Source organism: Macaca fascicularis, chromosome 16, assembly GCF_037993035.2.
Source record: "Macaca fascicularis isolate 582-1 chromosome 16, T2T-MFA8v1.1".
NCBI lineage: Eukaryota > Metazoa > Chordata > Mammalia > Primates > Cercopithecidae > Macaca > Macaca fascicularis.
Window position 1 is genome coordinate 57,551,992 of NC_088390.1, and position 21,135 is coordinate 57,573,126.

The window sequence follows — 21,135 nt, forward strand, 5'->3', positions numbered from 1 at the left end:
GAGCCCAGGAGTTCGAGACCAACCTGGCCAACACAGTGAGACCCCATCTCTACAAAAAATTTTAAAAATTAGCCTGGCATCATGGTGCATGCCTGTAGTCCCAGCTACTAGGGAGGCAGAGGTGAGAAAATCACTTGAGACTTTACGGTTGAGGCTGCCATGATCACCATGATTGCACCACTGCACTCCAGCCTAGGTGACAGAGCAAGACTCCATCTCAAAAAAATGAAAAATAAAAAAATAGAAATGAGAGACTGGGCGTGGTGGCTCACATCTGTAATCCCAGTACTTTGGGAAACCAAGACAGGCGGGTCACCTAAGGTCAGGAGTTTGAGACCAGCCTGCCCAACATGGTGAAACCCCGTCTCTACTAAAAATACAAAAAAAAGCCGGGTGTGGTGGTGCACGCTCATGGTCCCACCTACTCGGGAGGCCGAGGCAGGAGAATCACTTGAATTCAGGAGGTGGAGGTTGCAGTGAGCTGAGATCATGCTACTGCACTGCAGCCTGAGCGACAGAGCAAGACTCCATCTCAAAAAAAAAAAAAAAAAAAAAGGGAAAGAAAAAAAAAAATGAGGAAAGGTGGAATAACCACCTCATGAATGCGGAAAAGTGAGGCTGACCAATTTCTCTCTGAATCAGCAAGGGGACTCAGAGGACAGCCCTCACCCACTCCTACTCCTGGACCGTGCTTTCTTGGGAAGACCCTTATGGAAGCGGCCCCATCCAGGGTGGAACCTGACCCTGGGGCCCTCTTGTCCTGGAATGCAGGTGCCCCCCAATCTGAGAGGGACATACCTTCCCAAAGGGCATAGTGTAATACTCCACGTGGTTGTCTTTAATTTCCAGGGGCTTCTTGCTGTCGTCAGCCACTATCACGGTCAAGTCTGGGTAATACTCTCGAATACTCTGGAGCATGATCATGAGCTTGTGGGGGCGGAGGAAAGTCTTGGTGGCAATGGTAACCAGGTTTCTGAGCTTCCTCTCTGGGCAGAAGACAGTGGGTGTCAGAGCTCTGTCCTGTAGGAAGCTTCACTGTCTTTTCCTGCTTTGATCCAATGGCTTATTTCTGCCATAACCTGTCAGTGTCTGTGGGTCTCATGCCTCTTGTACCCAGGAGGTGCTTAATAAGAGTTTGTCAGTTGCATTAGAAAATAAAGACATTTACAACATACCCAATTTGTTGCATTTCCTGGTTCTGTTGGCTCCACTATGTCATTTCCCAACTGTCTGTCTGAATGCTTTATTTTACACCTCCTGCCTGTTAGCACTTCGCTTGTGATCTGCTATTTATTTATTTATTTATTTTATTATTTTTTTTTTTTTTGAGATGGAGTTTTGCTTCTGTTGCCCAGGCTGGAATGCAATGGTGCAATCTCGGCTCACTGCAACCTCCGCCTCCCAGGTTCAAGTGATTCTTCTGCCTCAGCCTCCCAAGTAGCTGGGATTATCGGCATGTGCCAGCACACCTGGCTAATTTTGTATTTTTAGTAGAGATGGGGTTTCACTATGTTGGCCAGGATGGTCTCAGCTCCTAGTCTCCTGGTCTCAAACTTCTGACCTCAGGTGATCTGCCTGCCTCGGCCTCCTAAAGTGCTGGGATTACATGCTCCTGGTCTTCGTCTTAGTATTAGGAGTTGAAATGCACAGAATCATGGAGATCAGATTCTGTGCCATCTAAGGGTTCAATATGGAGGGTCATGGAGCCCAGGAAGAGGAGAAAACATCTACAAATCTTGAGACTTGCTTCTACCATCATCTGCAACTCCTAGAGAAAAGCTTACCTGATCTCTATCCTCAGGAAGACATGGTTAGAAATACGTTTACTTGGAGATTGCAAGGCCTGGACCGAATTGTCTATCTTAAGGCATGTGACGTACAAGAGACTGGAGAGCGGACAGCTTTCCTACGGAAAAGACCCCATGACGTCACAACTGGAGCTGCAGGTGTGTTTGGGATTCAGCCACTAAACGGAGAACTGGCATCGGACTGTGCAGTTCCCGTGTCTGCATGGCATGGGGCCAGCTGGAGTTAATGCATGCTGGAAGCCACAACCCTACCTGTTAGTGGGTGAGTACACAGAGCCACTTTCCTAGAATGACAAAAATCAGAAGTCGTTTGGACAGCAGTTGTTCCAGAACCCTCCCCCTGTGCCACCCTCTTGCCCCTTTTTTTTAGACAGGTTCTGGCTGTCACCCAGACTGGAGTGCAGTGGCATGATCTCAGCTCACTGCAAACTCCGCCTCCTAGGTTCAAGCGATTCTCCTGCTTCAGCCTCCCAAGTAGCAGGGAATACAGACATGTACCACCATGCCCGATTTTGGATTTTTTGGATTTTTAGTAGAGATGGGTTTTCACCATGTTGGCCAGGCCGATCCTGAACTCCTGACCTTAAGTGATCTGCTCACCTTGGCCTCCCAAAATGCTGGGATTACTGGTGTGAACCACTGTGCCCAGCCCATTCTGTTTTTTGTCATTGCAAACAGTGCTGCAATAAATAACCTCAAACAAATGTCGTTTCACACATATATTAATATCTGTAGGATAATTTATAGAAATGGAATTGCCAGCCTAAAGGATATTTAAACATTTAAACACATTTAAAATGTTGATAGGTATTGCCAAATTGCCTCCAGAGAGGTGCCAATTTGCATTCCTAACTGCAATTGATATGCTGTTTTTCTAGCCCTGTCCAAAACCTTTTTGATGTGAAAGTAGTTTTCTTTTTTTTTTTTTTTTTTTGAGACAGAGTCTTGCTCTGCCGCTGGGGCTGGAGTGCAGTGGCCGGATCTCAGCTCACTGCAAGCTCTGCCTCCCGGGTTTACGCCATTCTCCTGCCTCAGCCTCCCGAGTAGCTGGGACTACAGGCGCCCGCCACCTCGCCCGGCTAGTTTTTTGTATTTTTAGTAGAGACGGGGTTTCACTGTGTTAGCCAGGATGGTCTCGATCTCCTGACCTCGTGATCCGCCCGTCTCAGCCTCCCAAAGTGCTGGGATTACAGGCTTGAGCCACCGCGCCCGGCCTGAAAGTAGTTTTCGTATGCACTTTTCTCAGTGTGAGAGTGGGCATATATTTTAACGGCTAAAAGTGTTGCTGAATTTAATTTTTTCTGAACTGCGCATTTTTCCATTATTGGGTGTTATTTTCTTATTGATTCATAGATGCTTTTTTTTTTTTTCTTGAGACAGAGTCTTACTCTGTCCCCCAAGCTGGAGTGCAGTGGCGTGATCTCAGCTCACTGCAATCTCCGCCTCCCGGGTTCACGCTATTCTCCTGCTTCAGTCTCCCGAGTAGCTGGGACTACAGGCACCTGCCAACACGCCTGGCTAATTTTTTGTATTTTTAGTAGACATGGGATTTCACCGTGTTAGCCAGGTGGTCTCGATCTCCTGACCTCGTGATCTGCCAGTCTCGGCCTCCAAAAGTGTTGGGATTACAGGCGTGAGCCACTGCGCCCGGCCCATAGATGCCCTTAAGTAAAATTAGACCTTTGTCTTTAACGTGAATTAAAGATTTTTTCCCAATTTGTCGTTTGTTATATAACTTTACTTATTAAAATTTGCTAATTTTAATATATAAAATTTTATATATTTTATATTTTTATTTTTTTCTTCATGGTCTCTGAGTTTTGTGTCATGCCTTATACCCTAAGATTGCTTTTTAAACTACAATTTTTTTTTTTTTTGAGACAGAGTCTTGCCCTGTCGCCCAGGCTGGAATGCAATGGCAGGATCTCGGCTCCCTGCAACCTTTGCCTCCAGGGTTCAAATGATTCTTCTGCATCAGCCCCCCAATAGCTGGGATTACAGGTGCACGCCACCACACCTGGCTGACTTTTAAACTACAAGTTTTTTTTCTAGTACTTTAAAACGTATTTAGATATCTGACCAATTGGAATTTATCTTGGTATGAACTGTGGCATAGATTCAAGTTTTACTTCTAATTTAAAACTTATTTTTCAATTGTTAATTTTTTTTTGAGACAGGGTCTTGCTCCGTTGCACAGGCTGGAGTATAGTGGTGATCGTGGCTCACTGCAGCTTCAACTTCCCAGGCTCAAGCCACCCTCCCATCTCTGCCTCCTGAGTAGCTGAGATTAGAGGTGTGAGCTGGATTACAGGTGCCATCACACTTGGATTCAGCTTTTTATCTTTCTTATAGCTACACCATTATCTCACATAATTTTTTGAAAAGCCCATTTTTAATTTGTTCATTTGCCCTCCTTTAATTTGACAAGCTGTCTCTCTCTCTCTTTTTTTTGAGACAGAGTCTTGCTCTATTGCCTAGGCTGGAGTGAAGTGGCGTAATCTCAGCTCACTGAAACCTCCACCTCCTAGGTTCAAGAGATTCTCCTGCCTCAGCCTCCCGAGTAGCTGGGATTACAGGCACACGCCGCCACGCGCGGCTAATTTGTGTATTTTTAGTAGAGGTGGGGTTTCACCATATGCTAGGCTGGTCTTGAAAGACCAGGTGATCCGCCCACCTAGGCCTTCCAAAGTGTTGAGATTACAGACGTGAGCCACCGCGCCCAGCCAGACAAGTTGTCTTTATCACACAGTGAAATTCCAACATGTACTGGGTTTATATCTGGATTTCCAATTTGATTCAGTACCACTCTTTTTATTATTATTACTTACTAAAATGTTATAATTCATTGGCTTTTCTTTCCCAAAACTAGCACACAACCACAAAATAAGTTAAATATCATTGAGCAATTTTAGGGGACTGTGTCCTAGAAGTTTTTTCCTCCCAACAAAGCTTGTCAGGGAGCATATCAGAGCTGTCATTTTGATCAATTATCCTCCGTCTCAGAGGTGATCCCTTCTGAATTTCACCAATAGCTTCACAGGGTGCCACCATGGAGCCCCAAGGACAAGGGCCTTACCTGGTCCAGGGTCGTATAGCTTGGGTATGACAGGATGGCGGATGGTCACTGGAAACTTGGCCACTGAGGACCGGGACTCCAGACTCACTGGAGGGAGAAATAAGGTCATGGCACAGGCAGTATCATGTCTGGATCAAACTCCATGCCACCCCGGGAAGCCACCATGACAGGCGAGTGAAGGTTTGGTGGGGAGAGTCCTGGCTGGGATGAGATTAAGGACCCCATAGAGTATCTGGCATTCAGGCTTCCGCCTTGCTGTGTCCCTGGGGCAACGTGCTCAATGACTCCTAAGTTCACATTCCTTCCCCTGTGAGGATGTGGTAGGGTGGAGTGGGCTTGAAACCAGAGGGTCTGGGCTAAGTTTGACTTTACCATTTCCTATCTGACTTTTTTCTCTGTCTGCAAAACCAGGATAACAATACCCACCCTATTTTGCCTCACAGGGTAATCTTGTGAAGAGGAATGTTTGAAAATCTGAAGGTGGGGAGAATTAACTCTTTAGCTAGTGACCATGAATATCATCTGTAACCCTGTTACATTTTTTTCCGCTGGTGTCCTGGGAATGCATCCTGTGTATCTGGTCAAAAGAGAAAAGGGTGCTTTTAACTCATCCAGAAAGAAACCCAGGCTGCCCTGAGAGTGGCAGGGATTGTTCTCCCTAGAACTTCTTGGTGGGAGGGAAGGAGGGGAGAGACAAAGTCACTGCCCTTGGAACGGGGAGTTCTCCCAGTTCTTTCCTATTAGTGCCCAAGACAAGATGCTGAGGCACAGGCTGGCTCCCTCCTCTACTGCAGTGGAAATCTTCAGCTCTGAGAGCAGCAGAGGACTGGGGGCAGAACTGGATGGTTCTCACCATGTGCAACGCACACAGCATGATTTGTTCTCTCCCCGAGTGGCTCTATGGGGTCAATGGCAATGTGGGGTTAGTACTGGGTACTGCAATTATGAAGTTATGTGTCTGGGGTTAGAAAGAAGAAAGAGGGCAGGAATCTTAAAAGCAGGCAGGCAGGCTGGGTGCAGTAGTTCACGCCTGTAATGCCAGCACTTTGGGAGGCCGAGGCAGGGAGATCATGAGGTCAGGAGTTCAAGACCAGCCTGGCCAAGATGGTGAAACCCTGTCTCTATTCAAAATACAAAAATTAGCCGGGCATGGTGGCAGGCGCCTGTAATCCTAGCTACTTGGGAGGTTGAGGCAGGAGAATCGCTTAAACCTGGGAGGTGGAGGTTGCAGTGAGCAGAGATCACAACACTGCACTCCAGCCTGGGTGGCAGAGTGAGACTCTGTCTCAAACAAACAAACAAAAAACACACAAAAACAGGCAGGCTTCCTGAAGGAGGACGACTTTGAGAGGGCCCAGAGGGATCTTCTGGATCCCTAAGCATTTTGCACCCCAAGGACAAGCTCTCACCTATGTCCACCTTCTGGTGCTGGTACCCCGTGCTGGTGTATGTCACGTGCTGAAGGATGAAGTTCAACAGCTTCCGGTCACTGGTAGAAATGGTAAGCTGCTTCTGGCCTCTGCCCTGCACTACACTGTCTGGGACGTCAGCAAGGGTGTTCAGTGTCCCCAGAGAAGCTGTCAGGGTGACCTAGGGTGGGTGAGGTAGAATGATGCTCAATGCAGAGATTGGAAAATATCTCTCTGGAAAGGTCCACACATACCCAGGCCAGGAGCCACGGCAGAGCACATAAGGGTGAGGGGAGAAGCACCAGGGTGCCCTTGACAGTGTAGGGCTGGCTCTGCAGGGAGTCACTGTGCTAGCGCCCCCGCCCCCAAACCCCCAAGTCCTAGGGCCCCAAGGATGAAAGGACCCATTTCTGGAAACATTCCCACCTCTCAGCTTGCAGGGTTCCATTCTTCGTGACAAAAAAGACCCACGGCCTTTTTTGACCTCTCTTTGACAACTCCTCCTCCTCCTCTCTCTCTCTATCTCCAAATGGAGTTTTTCAGAACATGATCTGGATGCTTTTTTTTTTTTTTTTTTTTTTTTTTTTTTTTTTTTTTTGAGATGGAGGCTTGCTCTGTCACCCAGGCTGGAGTGCAGTGGCACAATCTCAGCTCACTGCAACCTCCGCCTCCCAGGTTCAAGCAATTCTCCTGCCCCAGCCTCCCGAGTAGCTAGGGTTACAGGCATGAGCCACCACACCTGGCTAATTTGTTTTTGTATTTTTAGTAGAGACGGGCTTTTGCCATGTTTGCCAGGCTGGTCTCAAACTCCAATCCTAGACTTTTTTCCCTTCTCACTCCACACCTTCCTGCTAGATTACATCTGTTCCCATGGCTTTAAAACCCGTTCTTGGCCGGGCGCGGTGGCTCAAGCCTGTAATCCCAGCACTTTGGGAGGCCGAGATGGGCGGATCACGAGGTCAGGAGATCGAGACCATCCTGGCTAACACCGTGAAACCCCGTCTCTACTAAAAAATACAAAAAACTAGCCGGGCGAGGTGGCGGGCGCCTGTAGTCCCAGCTACTCGGGAGGCTGAGGCAGGAGAATGGCGTAAACCCGGGAGGCGGAGCTTGCAGTGAGCTGAGATCTGGCCACTGCACCCCAGCCTGGGCGACAAAGCGAGACTCTGTCTCAACAAAAAAAAAAATAAAAAAAAAATAAAACCCGTTCTTTTGCAGATGGGGTCACATTGTAGTAGGTCTCAGCTCACCTTTCTGAGATCCAACTGCTGGAACATTTCACAAGCAACTCAAACCTGTTGTCTTCAAAATGGAACTACTGATTTTCCTCTGTAAACCCATTTCCTCCCACCCTCACCTCCGTTCCCTCTGCCTTGCGGATGGCGCCTCCATCCACTCAGCTATTCCAGGCCCCAAGGGAAGTCCTCCTTGCTCTGCCCTTTTCTCCACACAGACAGCCCGTCCGGCGGCAAGTCCTCTCAGCTCTGCCCCCAAAATGCAACTAGAACTGGCTTACTCCTCTCCACCTCATTGCTACCCCCACAGCCACTCTCTTCTCTTGTCTTCTGTGAGTCATCACAGTTATCTATTAAAGGAAACTGGACAATGTCACTCCCAACACTGTTGACACTAGTCAGTCGACAGATACTTTCTAAAAACCCTGTTACAGGCCGGGTGCGGTGGCTCACGCCTGTAATCCCAGCACTTTGGGAGGCTGAGGCGGATGGATCACCTGAGGTCAGGAGTTCAAGACCCGCCTGGCCAACATGGTGAAACCCTGTCTCTACTAAAAATACAAAAATAAGCCAGGCGTGCTGGCAGGCGCCTGTAATCCCAGCTACTCGGGAGGCTGAGGCAGGAAAATCGCTTAAACCTGGGAGGCAGAGGTTGCAGTGAGCCAAGATTGTGCCATTGCACTCCAGCCTGGGGGACAAGAGTGAGACTTCATCTCAAAAATAAATAAATAAATAAATAAATAAATAAATAAATAAATAAAAACCGAGTTACAGGCACTGGGAAAACAGCAGTAAATGCCTTCATGAAGCTTATATTCCAGTGTGGAAGAGAGATGGTAAGCACGGAACTACGCACAGCAGGGAATTCAGGTCCAGAGTAGGACTACGAAGAAGACAATATAGCCAGGCATGATGGCTCATGCCTGTAATCCCAGTGCTTTGGGAGACCGAGGTGGGAGGATCATTTGAGCGCAGGAGTTCAAAACCAGCCTGGGCAACATGGCGAGACCACATCTCTACTAAAAATAAAAAATAAGTAACCAGGGGCCAGGCACGGTGGCTCATGCCTGTAATCTCAGCACTTTGGGAGGTCAAGATGGATCACTTGAGGTCAGGAGTTCGAGACCAGCCTGGCCAACGTGGTGAAACGCTGTCTCTACTAAAAATACAAAAAATTAGCTGGGTGTGGTGGTGCACACCTGTAGTCCCAGCTACTTGGGAGGCTGAGGCAGGAGAATCAATTGAACTCAGGAGGTGGAGGTTGCAGTGAGCAGAGATCACACTACTGCACTCTAGGCTGGGTGACAGAGGGAGACTCTGTCTTTAAAAAAAAAAAAATTAACCAGCTTTGTTGGTGTGTGCTTGTAGTCCCAGCTACTCACAGGCTGATGTGGGAGGATTGCCTGAGCCCAGGAGGTCAAGTCTGCAGTGAGTCATGATTGCGCCACTGCACTCCAGCCTGGGTGACCGAGTGAGACCGACCCTGTCTCAAAAAAAGAAGACAACATAGAGAAACAAGAACCCAACGGTGACAGATGGCAGAGGCCTTGCCTATCTGCTCCCTCATCACCCATTCCCACCTCTGACTAACATGTAAAGGTGGGAAAACTAAAACCACACTGCCCAGACTCCTCTTGGGACGCGATTTGCATCCACTGACCAGATATAGCACCATAAGACCTTAATGTGGAGCTGCGTAAAGTGGGGAAAGAAAGGCAGGGCACAAGCACCATCTGTCTTGCCAGCCTTAACCCTGACAGAGGCCACGCCGTGCCGGAGCCCATGGCTGTGGTGGCTGCTTCCTCTCACACCAGAAGCAGGAGCAGCCAATGGATCCCATTCTTCAGTGTGGTCTGAGAAATCCTCTCTGGAACTCTAGCCACTCCCAAGGCTAGAAGTCACGTTTTCTACACACCCTTCCTTCCCCTCCCTCCTTGGGCTCATGTCTGACCTTAAATCTGGACAGGGGGTCCATCAAAGGCTGAGAGCAGCCGCAGTTGAGGGAATGAGGACAGGACACCAAGTGCAAAGAGGGGCTGGGAGGAGGACTCACCTCGTAGATGGGAGCATCGGGTCCTTCAAACTGGAGACCTGGAGGACACAGGGAAAAGGAAAGAAAATGGCTCGTGAGAGACACCACAGCTCCCCGCTGCTCTTGCCAACCTCGTGGACTCCTGCACATCCTTGAGGGCTCCCTCAAGTGTCACTTCCCACCCAGAGTGTTTGCTGACATGTGCTCCTCTCCCCAGGCCTCTGTTAGGTGTTGTTTCATGGTCTTTCTCAAACCCCAACGGTTCTAAAACCTCTGATGCCCATCCTCAGCTTTGGAGGCTGTGAATTAATTCCGTTCCTTCTGGGAATCTGTGTTACTGAAAGGGAGGAACTGGTGGATGAATAATGAATCATCTTGTATAAGGCACCTGGAGTAGCCAAACCCATAGAGACAGAAAGCAGAATGGTGGTTGCCAGGGGCGGGGGAGAGGGACAGTGGGGAATTCAGTTAGAGAAGAGAGTTTCAGTTGGGGATGGTGAAAAGTTCTGGTGGTGACTGATGGTTGCACAACAACATGAATATACTTTGTGTCACTGAAGTATACACTTTAAAATGGTTAAAATTGTTAATTTTATGTTTATATATCATGTATTGTAAATAATGTTAATATAATATATATGTTTATATATAGTACTAATGTAACATATATTTCTATATAAAATATATATGCTTCTATATAACATATACATTTTTATATATGCTATATGTTTCTATATAAAATAGATATACTTCTATATAACATATATACATATATATATATATTTTTTTTTTTTTTAAGACAGAGTCTCACTCTGTCACCCAGGCTGGAGTGCAGTGGTGCAATCTCAACTCACTGTAACCTCTGCCTCCCGAGTTCAAGTGATTCTCCTGCCTCAGCCTCCCGAGTAGCTGGGACTACAGGTGTGAGCCACCACACTCGACTAATTTTTGTATTTTTAGTAGAGATGGGGTTTCACCGCGTTGGCCAGGCTGGTCTCAAACTCCTGACCTCAAGTGATCCACCAGCCTTAGCCTCCCAAAGTGCTGGGATTACAGGCATGAGCCACTGTGCCCAGTGCGTTATATATATTTTACCACAATAAGAAATGAATCATCCAAAATGAAAAACAATTTTTAAGATGGCTATTCAAGAACACTAGTGCTTGACTCCAAATGCATTTACTTTAGAATCTATCTCTGTTCTCATAGTAGGACTAATTCAAATTTGAATTCAAATACATCCTCTCTATGTGGCCTTGATAACTTACTAAACTCTCACCTCTGCTTCCCTGTCCCCTTTGTCCCCTGTCTGGGACCCTGCCCTTCCTTCTGTGTGGGGCGCGCCATTTGTTGATGTCCCGCATACCCCTGTGTCTCGGGCACTCATTCTCATCTCACCTGTTTGAGGTGTGGTTTGTGAATTTCAGATATCTGTCATGCTCCTCAGTGCTGGACCTAGAGAGAGCTAGGCTGGGTCCATGAAGTATGTCAGATCCCCAGGTGTCACCACACCCAGACCTTACTTGGAGGTCTTTTCTGGAGCTTGCGGGTTTCCGGGGGCTATTTGCCTCAAGATGCCAAGAGCCCACAAGCAGAAGACTTCACTGGACAGCCCCACAGAATCCAACATCTCTGCACTGGGAGGGGACGTCTGTGCCTGCAGGCTCATCCTTCTGGTCCCTCTGATAATATTCCACTTTACTCTGATGAGGGATGTGATGCTGAACTAGAGGGGTGTGTAAAAATCCACCATGGAGGGCAGTTTTAACCAACAGAAATATTCTTTTCACAGTGCACTCCCAGCCAGGCTCGGTGGTTCATGCCTGTAATCCCAGCACTTTGGGAGGCCAAGGTGAGCAGATCACCTGAGGTCAGGAATTCGAGACCAGCCTGGCCAACATGGTGAAAACCCGTCTCTACTAAAAATACAAAAAATTAGCCAGGCGTGGTGGCGGACGCCTGTGATCTCAGCTACTTGGGAGGCTGAGGCAGGAGGATCATTTGAACCCGGGTGGTGGAGGTTGCAGTGACTCGAGATCATGCTACTGCACTGTAGCCTGAGAGATGGAGCAAGACTCCATCAAAAAAGAAAAAATCACATCAAGCTTCTTGCCTTGTGCTGAGCGCATAGCAGGTACCAATGAATGCCTGCTCCATACTTTTATTTTTATTATTTATTTATTTATTTATTTATTTATTTATTTTTGAGACAGTGTCTCACTTTGTCACTCAGGCTGAAGTGCAGCGGCACAATCTCTGCTCACTGCAGCCTCGACCTCCCAAGTTCAAGCAAGCCTTCTGCTTCAACCCCACAAGTAGCTGGGACTACAGGTGCCCACCGCCACACCCAGCTAATTTTTCTATTTTTTATAGAGACGGGGTTTTGCCATATTGCCCAGGCTGGTCTCGAACTCCTGAGCTCAAGCAGCCCACCCACCTCAGCCTCCCAAAGTGCTAAGATTATAGGCAGGCACCAGCCACAGCACCCGGCCCCTTTTTTGTTGTTGTTTTAAGAGACAGCAGGGGCTGGGCGCGGTGGCTCAAGCCTGTAATCCCAGCACTTTGGGAGGCCAAGACGGGCGGATCATGAGGTCAGGAGATCGAAACCATCCTGGCTAACACGGTGAAACCCCGTCTCTATTAAGAAATACGAAAAACTAGCCGGGCGAGGTGGCGGGCGCCTGTAGTCCCAGCTACTCGGGAGGCTGAGGCCGGAGAATGGCGTGAACCCGGGAGGCGGAGCTTGCAGTGAGCTGAGATCCGGCCACTGCACTCCAGCCTGGGCGACAGAGCGAGACTCCGTCTCAAAAAAAAAAAAAAAAAAAAAAAAAAGAGACAGCAGGATCTCGCTCTGTCACCCAGGCTGGAGTGTACTGGCAAGATGATAGCTCACTGCAGCCTTGAACTCTTGCCTTGGCCTCCCAAAGTGCTGGGATTACAGGCATGAGCCACTGCACCCGACCTCTCCCTCCTTTTGCCTAAGAAGAGTGAGAATGTTGTCTGGGGCCTCTCGGGATGTGGATGTACTTACCCGGAATGGGAACTGTGTGTAGGGGCATCACCTCCACTCCGTGGACCGGGTACCCAAAGGGGAGGTTGGGCTGGGCCAGCAGGGGCAGTGGGCGGGGCAGCCCTTCTCTGCAGGAAGGAGAACAGAAACATCAGCAGCTGCCCTGATTCTGGTCCCTGGTTTGTTCTCAAAGTGGTGCCTGTGCACAGAGCCTTGCCCTGACAATGTGGAGAAATCAAAATTGGGTTGTCCCTGTCTCCCTCCATTCTCACCCCACCGTCCTTATTTCCTCCCCTCTTCTGGCCTCCACAAAGGTACTGAGGTAGTTTATAACAAAGCCTTTTTTTTTTTTTTTTTTTTTTTTGAGATGGAGTCTCGCTCTGTCACCGAGGCTGGAGTGCAGTGGCACTATCTCGGCTCATGCAACCTCCGCCTCCCATGTTCAAGCGATTCTCCTGCCTCAGCCTCCTGAGTAGCTGGGATGATAGGAATGCACCACCATGCCTGGCTAATTTTTTTTGTATTTTTAGTAGAGGTAGGGTTTCACCATGTTGGCCAGGCTGGTCTTGAACTCCTGATCTCAAGTGATCCACCTGCCTTGGCCTCCCAAAGTGCTGGGATTACAGGCATGAGCCACTGCACCTGGCCTCATTTTTGTTTTTGAGACAGGGTTTCACTTTGTTGCCTGGGCTGGAGTATAGTGGCACAATCACAGCTCGCAGCAGTCTTGACCTCCCTGGCTCAGGCAGTCCTCCCATCTCAGCCTTTTCATAGCCAGGACTACAGGTACATGCCACCAAGCCCAGCTAATTTTTAAAAATTTTTTGTAGAGATAGGGTCTCACTATGTTGCCCAGACTGGTCTCCAACCCCTGGGCTCAAGCGATCCTCCTACCTCAGCCTTCAGAGAAGCCAGGACTATAGGAGAAAGCCACCATGCCTGGCTAACAAAGCACATTTAAAAAAAAAAAAAAAAACCATGACCAGCATAAAAGAAGAAATAAAATTATCAGATGGTAGAGACCCACCCAGCTGCAGCAGCTAAACACCAAAGTCACATCTGAACTTCATGGGAACCAGGATAAAAAGCTATTGACAACCATTACATGGTCCTTACTGCCCAAAGGAAGAAGTAGACCAATTCCTGAAGGGAAGTGGAATTTCTCCTACCACTGAAATAAAAAATAAACTAAATCACAAGAAAGTGTATATGGGAGTAATTGTTGTCACAATATTTTTAGAGCAAACAGAGTAACTATTTTTACGGATTACAAATGTGAGCCACCACGACAGGCTGATAACAATCTTTAGTCAAAAGCAAGCACATAGCACAATCCAGCAAGATTAGTTTTTTGAGGGACTAAGGTATAATGGTTGAAATGTTAGCCTTCGGGACTCAGTTTAACCAGGAGATCATTTAATTACCTTGAAAAAAAAAGATTAGACCATCATAGTGAATACTTACGGGAATATGAAAAAGACAAAATTTTTAAACGGTAAAGAACATAAACAGGCAATTAACAGAAGAGGAAATACAAATGGCAATGAACATATGAAACATGCTCAGCTTCAATCGGGGAAATGTGAATTTAAAAAAAGAACATGGAATACCTTTCTCATTAAAGTTTGAAAATTTGATGATAGCAAGTGTTAGGTGTACGTAAGGTGTGACACACACTCTTCATGAAAGTGTGAGTTCACACAAGCCCTCTTGAGGGAAATTTGGCAATATCTATCAAAAATAAAAAAGGCATACCCTGGGATCTAGCAAGTAAGATGCTAGGTGAAAGGAGAAATGCTTGCATGTGTGAACAATAGGACAAGCATAAAAATGTTCATTTCAGCACTGTTTGAAATGAACATCCTTATACATGTAATTTTCTTTTCTTTTTTTTTTTTTTTGAGACGAAGTCTCGCTCTGTGGCCCAGGCTGGAGTGCAGTGGCTGGATCTCAGCTCACTGCAAGCTCCGCCTCCCGGGTTCACGCCATTCTCCTGCCTCAGCCTCCCGAGTAGCTGGGACTACAGGCGCCCGCCACCTCGCCCGGCTAGTTTTTTAGTAGAGACGGGGTTTCACCGTGTTAGCCAGGATGGTCTCGATCTCCTGACCTCGTGATCCACCCATTTCGGCCTCCCAAAGTGCTGGGATTACAGGCTTGAGCCACCGCGCCCGGCCCCTGTATTTTTCTTTTCTCTGAGACGAAGTCTCACTCACTCTGTCACCCAGGCTGGAGTGCAGTGGTGCGATCTCGGCACACTGCAAACTCCACCTCCCGGGTTCAAGCAATTTTCCTGCCTCATTCTCCTGAGTAGCTTGGATTACAGGCACACGCCACCATGCCCGGCTAATTTTTTTATTTTTTGTAGAGATGGGGTTTCACCATGTTGGCCAGGCTGGTCTTGAACTCCTGGCCTCAAGTGCTCCACCCACCTCGGCCTCCCAAAGTGTTGGGATTACAGGCGTGAGCCACAGCGCCTGGCCCTTATATATGTCTTAATGAAAAAGGAAATAATGTAAATATAATGTAATTTTATTGTAAATAATATAAATGTAAAAATGAAGGTTTTTCAACAATCTACCTTTCAATAGGGAAATGGCTTAGTAAAATGCAGCATATTCATATTCATAGCTATATTGCCATTAAGAGGGATGAACTAGATATATACATAGCTCTTAAAAACATTTCATACTCCTTTCCAGTTCTGGCCCCGGACCCTGCAGCCGCCGAGATGTTGACACCTAAGAAGAACAGGAATGCCATTTATGAACTCATTTTTGTTTTTTTGTTTTTTTGAGACAGGGTCTCGCTTTGTCGCCAGGCTGGAATGCAGTGGCGCCATTTCAGCTCATTGCAACCTCCACCGCCTGGGTTCAAGCAATTCTCCTGCCTCAGCCTCCTGAGTAGCTGGGACTACAGGCAAGTGCCACCACGCCCAGCTAATTTTTGTATTTTTAGTAGACTCAGGGTTTCACCATGTTGGCCAGGATGGTCTTGATCTCTTGACCTTATGATCCGCCGGCCTCGGCCTCCCAAAGTGCTGGGATTACAGGCGTGAGCCACCGCGCCCAGCTCTATGAACTCCTTTTAAAGGAGGGAGTCACGGTGGCCAAGCTTCATGTCATGAAAGTCATGCAGTCTCTCAAGTCCTGAGGCTTTGTGCAGGAACAGTTTTCCTGGAGACATTTCTACGGGTACTTTACCAACGAGGGTATCCGGTATCTCCATGATGACCTCCATCTGCCCCCCAAGATTGTGCCTGCCACCCTACACCACAGCTGTGCAGAGACTGGCAGGTCTCCGCCTAAAGGTCTGGAGGGTGAGACACCTGCGAGACCCACAAGTGGGGAAGCCAATAGCCTGCTGTCAACAAGAGAGCCAAGGTTGAGGCTGCGTCAACAACCAAATTCCAGTAAGAGGCAGATTTGGTCGTGGACGTGGTCAGCCACCTCAGTAAAATTGGAGAGGATTTTTGTTTTGTTTTTAGCTTTTTTTGAGACAGGGTCTCACTCTGTCACCCAGGCTGGAGTGCAGTGGCACGATCTTGGCTCACTGCCACCTCCACCTCCCAGGTTCAAGCGATTCTCCTGCCTCAGCCTCCTGAGTAGCTGGGATTACAGGTGCCCACCATCACACTTGGCTAATTTTTGTATTTTTAGTAGAGACAGGGTTTCACCATGGTGGCCAAGCTGGGTTTCTGACCTCAAGTGATCCGCCTGCCTCAGCCTCCCAAAGTGCTAGAATTACAGGCATGAGCCACCGCACCCAACCAGAGGATTATTTTGCATTGAATAAATTTATAATCTGAAATATATATATATATATGTATATAATTGAATGAAAAAAACAAATTTCAGAGTGATTTGTTTTTATGGTACCAAGTACACTAAAACACACAAAAAACCAACAGTATATGTTTATATGGATATATACACATACACACATATATATAACATACATGTATATAACAGTATTTAAAAATAGTGTGGAATAATACATACCAAATTCATAATGGCAGACTCTTTAGCTGGGTTTACAAGGGAACCTATCATTTAAGAAAGGGATGAGGATGGCAGTGGTAGTGGTCAGGGGAGTGGCTTAAAATGGACTTTTTCTGGCCAGACACTGTGGCTCAGGCCTGTATTCCCAGCACTTTAGGAGGCTGAGGTGGGTGGATTGCTTGAGCTCAGGAGTTTAAGACAAGCCTGGGCAACATGGCAAAACCCCATATCTACAAAAACTACAAAAATTAGTCAGGCATGGTAGCATGCACCTGTAGTCCCAGCTATTTGGGAGGCTGAGGTGAGAGGACTGCTTGAGCCCAGAAGGTGGAGGTTGCAGTGAGCCGAGTTTGCACCACTGCACTCCAGCCTGGGCAGCAGAGGCAGACTTTATCAAGAAAGAAAGAAAGGAAAGAAAGGAAAGAAAGGAAAGAAAGGAAAGAAAGGAAGGAAGGAAGGAAGGAAGGAAGGAAGGAAGGAAGGAAGGAAGGAAGGAAGGAGGAAAGAGAGAGGGGGGGGAGGGAGGGAGGGAGGGAGGAAGAAAGAGAAACAAAGAGAAAAAGAGAGAGAGAGAGGGAGGGAGGGAGGAAGGGAAAGAGAACAAGAAAAGAAGAAAAAAATGAACTTCTTCTTAGAGGAGCATTACACATGCTGCTTTTTAATGGAAGTATAATACAGCACTAACACACAGGATCAGATTGACCAATCAGCCTCAACTGAGTCAGAGATCTCATCTAGTATCAAGCTCTACTCATAATTTCAAGGATACAGACAAGAGGCACAGACATCCTCTTAATTAGTCATCCTATATGGATCCCTGGGTCATTCCTTTCACATCAGTCATGCATTCTCTGGAGGATAAGATGTGGTCTCCAAACGCAATTTTGCCAGATTACCTCACCCAACATATAAAGAAGCATGTAAATTGCGAAATATCTCCTGTATATACTCCAGAGATTTATATAGCTTATGTGACATTGACCAGGGAGCAAATGATTCTGGGTTATTTATCATATGTAATTTCATTAGCTGAAGACATCCTGCAAGAGCAGTGCCAACCTTCAGGGAATCCCTAATCTAAAGAAGGAGAGAGTCCAGCCTTGGAAGTACCAGTCTAAGCGAGGAGACATAGCCCTTATAAGCATGAACCTTCCAGTCTGATGGAGGACTGTTTAGCTCTCATAGAGCCCTTGGACTGATTGGAAAACTACAGTCTCACCTTAAGGAGCCCTCAATCAGACAGGAATGTTTAGACACATGGCTTAGCTAGAATTTGGGAATCCCTACAGAGCAGTCAGCAGTGGAAATTAAGAAAAGACAGTGTTGGGCCAGGCATGGTGGCTCACACCTGTAATCCTAGCACTTTGGGAGGCCAAGATAGGGGGATCACTTGAGGCTAGGAGTCCAAAATCAGCCTGGGCAACATGGGGAAACCCCATCTCTATAAAAAATACAAAAATTAGCTGGGCGTGGTGGTGTGCACCTGTAATCCCACTACTCGGGTGGCTGAGATAGGAGAATTGCTCGAGTCTGGGAGGAGGAGGTTGCAGTGAGCTGAGATCATGCCATTGCACTCCAGCCTGGGCAACAAGAACAAAACTCCATCTTAAAAAAAAAAAAAAAAGAAAGAAAAGAAAAGAAAAGAAGAAGTGAGGCAACGGGTTCATGCTCATGGAATTCACTGGTCTTACCATATTCCCCATCATCCTGAAGCAGCTGGATTTATAGAACGGTGGAATGGCCTTTTGAAGTCACAATTATAGTGCCAACTAAGTGACAATACTTTGCAGGGCTGAGGCAAAGTTCTCCAGAAGGCCATGTATGCTCTGAATCAGCGTCCAATATGTGGTACTGCTTCTTCCATGGCCAGGATTCACGGGTCCAGGAATCAAAGGGTCACCATCACCCCTAGTGATCCACTAGCAAAAGTTTTGCTTCCTGTTCCTGCGACATTATGTTCTGCTGGCTTCGAGGTCTTAGTTCCAGAGGGAGGACTGCTGCCACCAGGATACACAACAGTGATTCCATTAAAGTGGAAGTTAAGATTGCCACCTGGACACTTTGGGATCCTCCTACCTTTAAGTCAACAGGCTAAGAAGTAAGTTACTGTGTTAGCTGGGGTGACTGACCCAGGCCATCAAGATGAAATCAGTCTACTGCTCCACAACGGATGTAAGGAAGAGTGCACAGGGAATACAGGAGATCCATTAGGGTGTCTCTTAGTATTACCATGCCCTGTGATTAAGGTCAATGGGAAACTACAATAGCCCAATCCAGGCAGGACTACAAATGACCTAGACCCTTCAGGAATGAAGGTTTGGGTCACTCCACCAGGAAAAAAAAAAAAAAACCATTACCTGCTGAGGTGCTTGCAGGTACCAGCTGCAGAAATGAGGACTGTAATCGTCATGAGTATTTCCTCCTTCTTTTGTTAAAAACATGTTTGTGCATATACACACTTGTACTAAGAAAATATCTTCATTTTATTTCCTTTTCCTTTGTCATGTGACATAAGATTTATTGACTTCATATCAGATTCTAAGTATTGTTAACTTTATGTAATAGTATTTGGATTGGGGATTGGTGCGTTTCTGGTTGTATGAAAGATAGTTGTATTATGTTAGGCATAATTATGACCTTATGATTGTCTTTATTTGAAGATTATGTATGATCTCAGGAGATGTGTATGGGTTCAAGTTGACAAAGGGTGGACTTGTGATGGTTAACGCTAAATGTCAACTCAATTGGATTGAAGGATGCAATACTGATCCAGGGTGTGTCTGTGAGGGTGTTGCCAAAGGAGATTGATATTTGAGTCAGTGGGCTGGGGAAGGCAGACCCACCCTTAATTGGGTGGGCATCATCTAATCAGCTGCCATCAAATATAAAGCAGACAGAAAAACGTGAAGCGACGAGAAAAGCCTAGCCTCCCAGCCTATATCTTTCTCCTGTGCTGGATGCTTCCTGCCCTTGAACATTGGACTCCAAGTTCTTTAGTTTTGGAACTTGGACTGGCTCTCTTTGCTCCTCAGCTTGCAGACAGCCTATTGTGGGACCTTGTGATCATGTAAGTTAACACTTAATAATCTCTCTCTCTCTCTCTCTCCCCCCCCCCCACCCCCCCCCCCCCCCCCCCCCGCCTGTTGGTTCTGGCCCTCTAAGAGAACCCTGACTAATACATGGAGTTTCACCATGTTGGCCAGGCTGGTCTCAAACTCCTGACCTCAGGTGATCTGCCTGGCTCGGCCTCCCAAAGTGCTGGGATTACAGGAGTGAGCCACCACGCCCGACTGCAGCTAGGTATTATTAGCATCCCCATTTTACAGAGATTAAGCAGCTTGCCCAAGATCACCTAGCTGGCAGGTAGAGGATGCAGGACCTGAATGCAGCCAGTCAGCTGCGGCAGCACTGTTAACTACCAAGACCAGATGCTCCTCACATAGCTAGGCGCACCAGGGTTGAAATCCATGCCAGCATCACCTGTGTATTCCACTGGCTGTCCAGCTTTCAACATCTCCTGATGGAGACAGTGCCTCCATCTGTCTTCTGGGGAGCTTTCCATTTGCATGTAATTTGGAGGGTAGTGGCTACTATAATTTGAATGTGTTCCCCAAATTTCATGTGTTAGAAACTTAATTCCCAAATTCGTATGTTGTTTGGAGGTAGGGGCCTTTAGGAATTAATTAGGATAAGGTCATCAGGTAGGGACTCCATGATGGGACTGGTGGTTTTTGTTGTTGTTGTTGTTGTTGTTGTTGTTGTTGTTGTTGTTGTTTTGAGATGGAGTCTCACTCTGTCACCCAGACTAGAGTGAGTCCAGTGGTCCAATCTCAGCTCACTGCAACCTCTACTTCCCAGGTTCAAGCGAGTCTCCCGCCTCAGCCTCCTGAGTATCTGGGATTATAGGCACTCACCACCACACCCGGCTAATTTTTATATTTTTAGTAGAGATGGAGTTTCGCCATGTTGCCCAAGCTAGTCTCAAACTCCTGACCTCAGGTGGTTCACCTGTCTTGGCCTCCCAAAGTGCTGAAATTACAGGCGTGAGCCACCTTGCCCAACCAAGCGACTGGTGGTTTTATAAGAAGAAGAGGAAGAGAGACCTCAGCTGATGCATGTGCTCTTGCCCTCTCAATACGTGATACCCTCCACCATGTTATGATGCAGCAAGAAGACTTCACCAGATGCCAGCACCACACTGTTAGACTTCTCAGCCTCCAGAATCATAAGCTAAATAAACTTAGCTTTTCTTTATAAATTATCCCGTCTGTGGTATTCTGCCATAGCAACAGAAAATGGACTAAGGCAGTGGCTAGCTTCAAAAGTCAAACCTGGAGGGGTCTGATGCACCCTTTCCCTTCCTTTCCATTCATGAGTTAGGCTCAGTTAATTGAGCACTAAGGTAGTGACCTGGGGACAGTTCATTGCAGAAGCACCAACAATATGGGGACCAGATGGCCCTGGAGCCTGACCAGTTCTTCATGCTCCTTTAGTTCTTACCTGATTTCCCAGCCTGGACATCCTACCACCTATGGGTTTGGTAAGGCCCCAGCATCCTTCTAACAAA

At 47.1% G+C, this 21,135-nt stretch overlaps 1 protein-coding gene across 3 annotated transcripts in view; it reads right to left on the reverse strand.

The window, feature by feature from the left end:
* Window positions 1-21,135, reverse strand: part of B4GALNT2 (beta-1,4-N-acetyl-galactosaminyltransferase 2 (SID blood group)) — a 44,603-nt gene that overhangs the window by 11,717 nt on the left and 11,751 nt on the right. For all 3 annotated transcript variants that reach the window (XM_065531367.1, XM_005583596.4, XM_065531365.1), the window contains exons 4-8: window positions 12,592-12,698; window positions 9,582-9,619; window positions 6,294-6,474; window positions 4,885-4,971; window positions 799-986 (exon numbers count right to left, since the gene is read on the reverse strand). In XM_065531367.1, coding sequence (XP_065387439.1) covers window positions 799-986; window positions 4,885-4,971; window positions 6,294-6,474; window positions 9,582-9,619; window positions 12,592-12,698 — 601 coding nt within the window. The remainder of the gene's footprint in view (window positions 1-798; window positions 987-4,884; window positions 4,972-6,293; window positions 6,475-9,581; window positions 9,620-12,591; window positions 12,699-21,135) is intronic.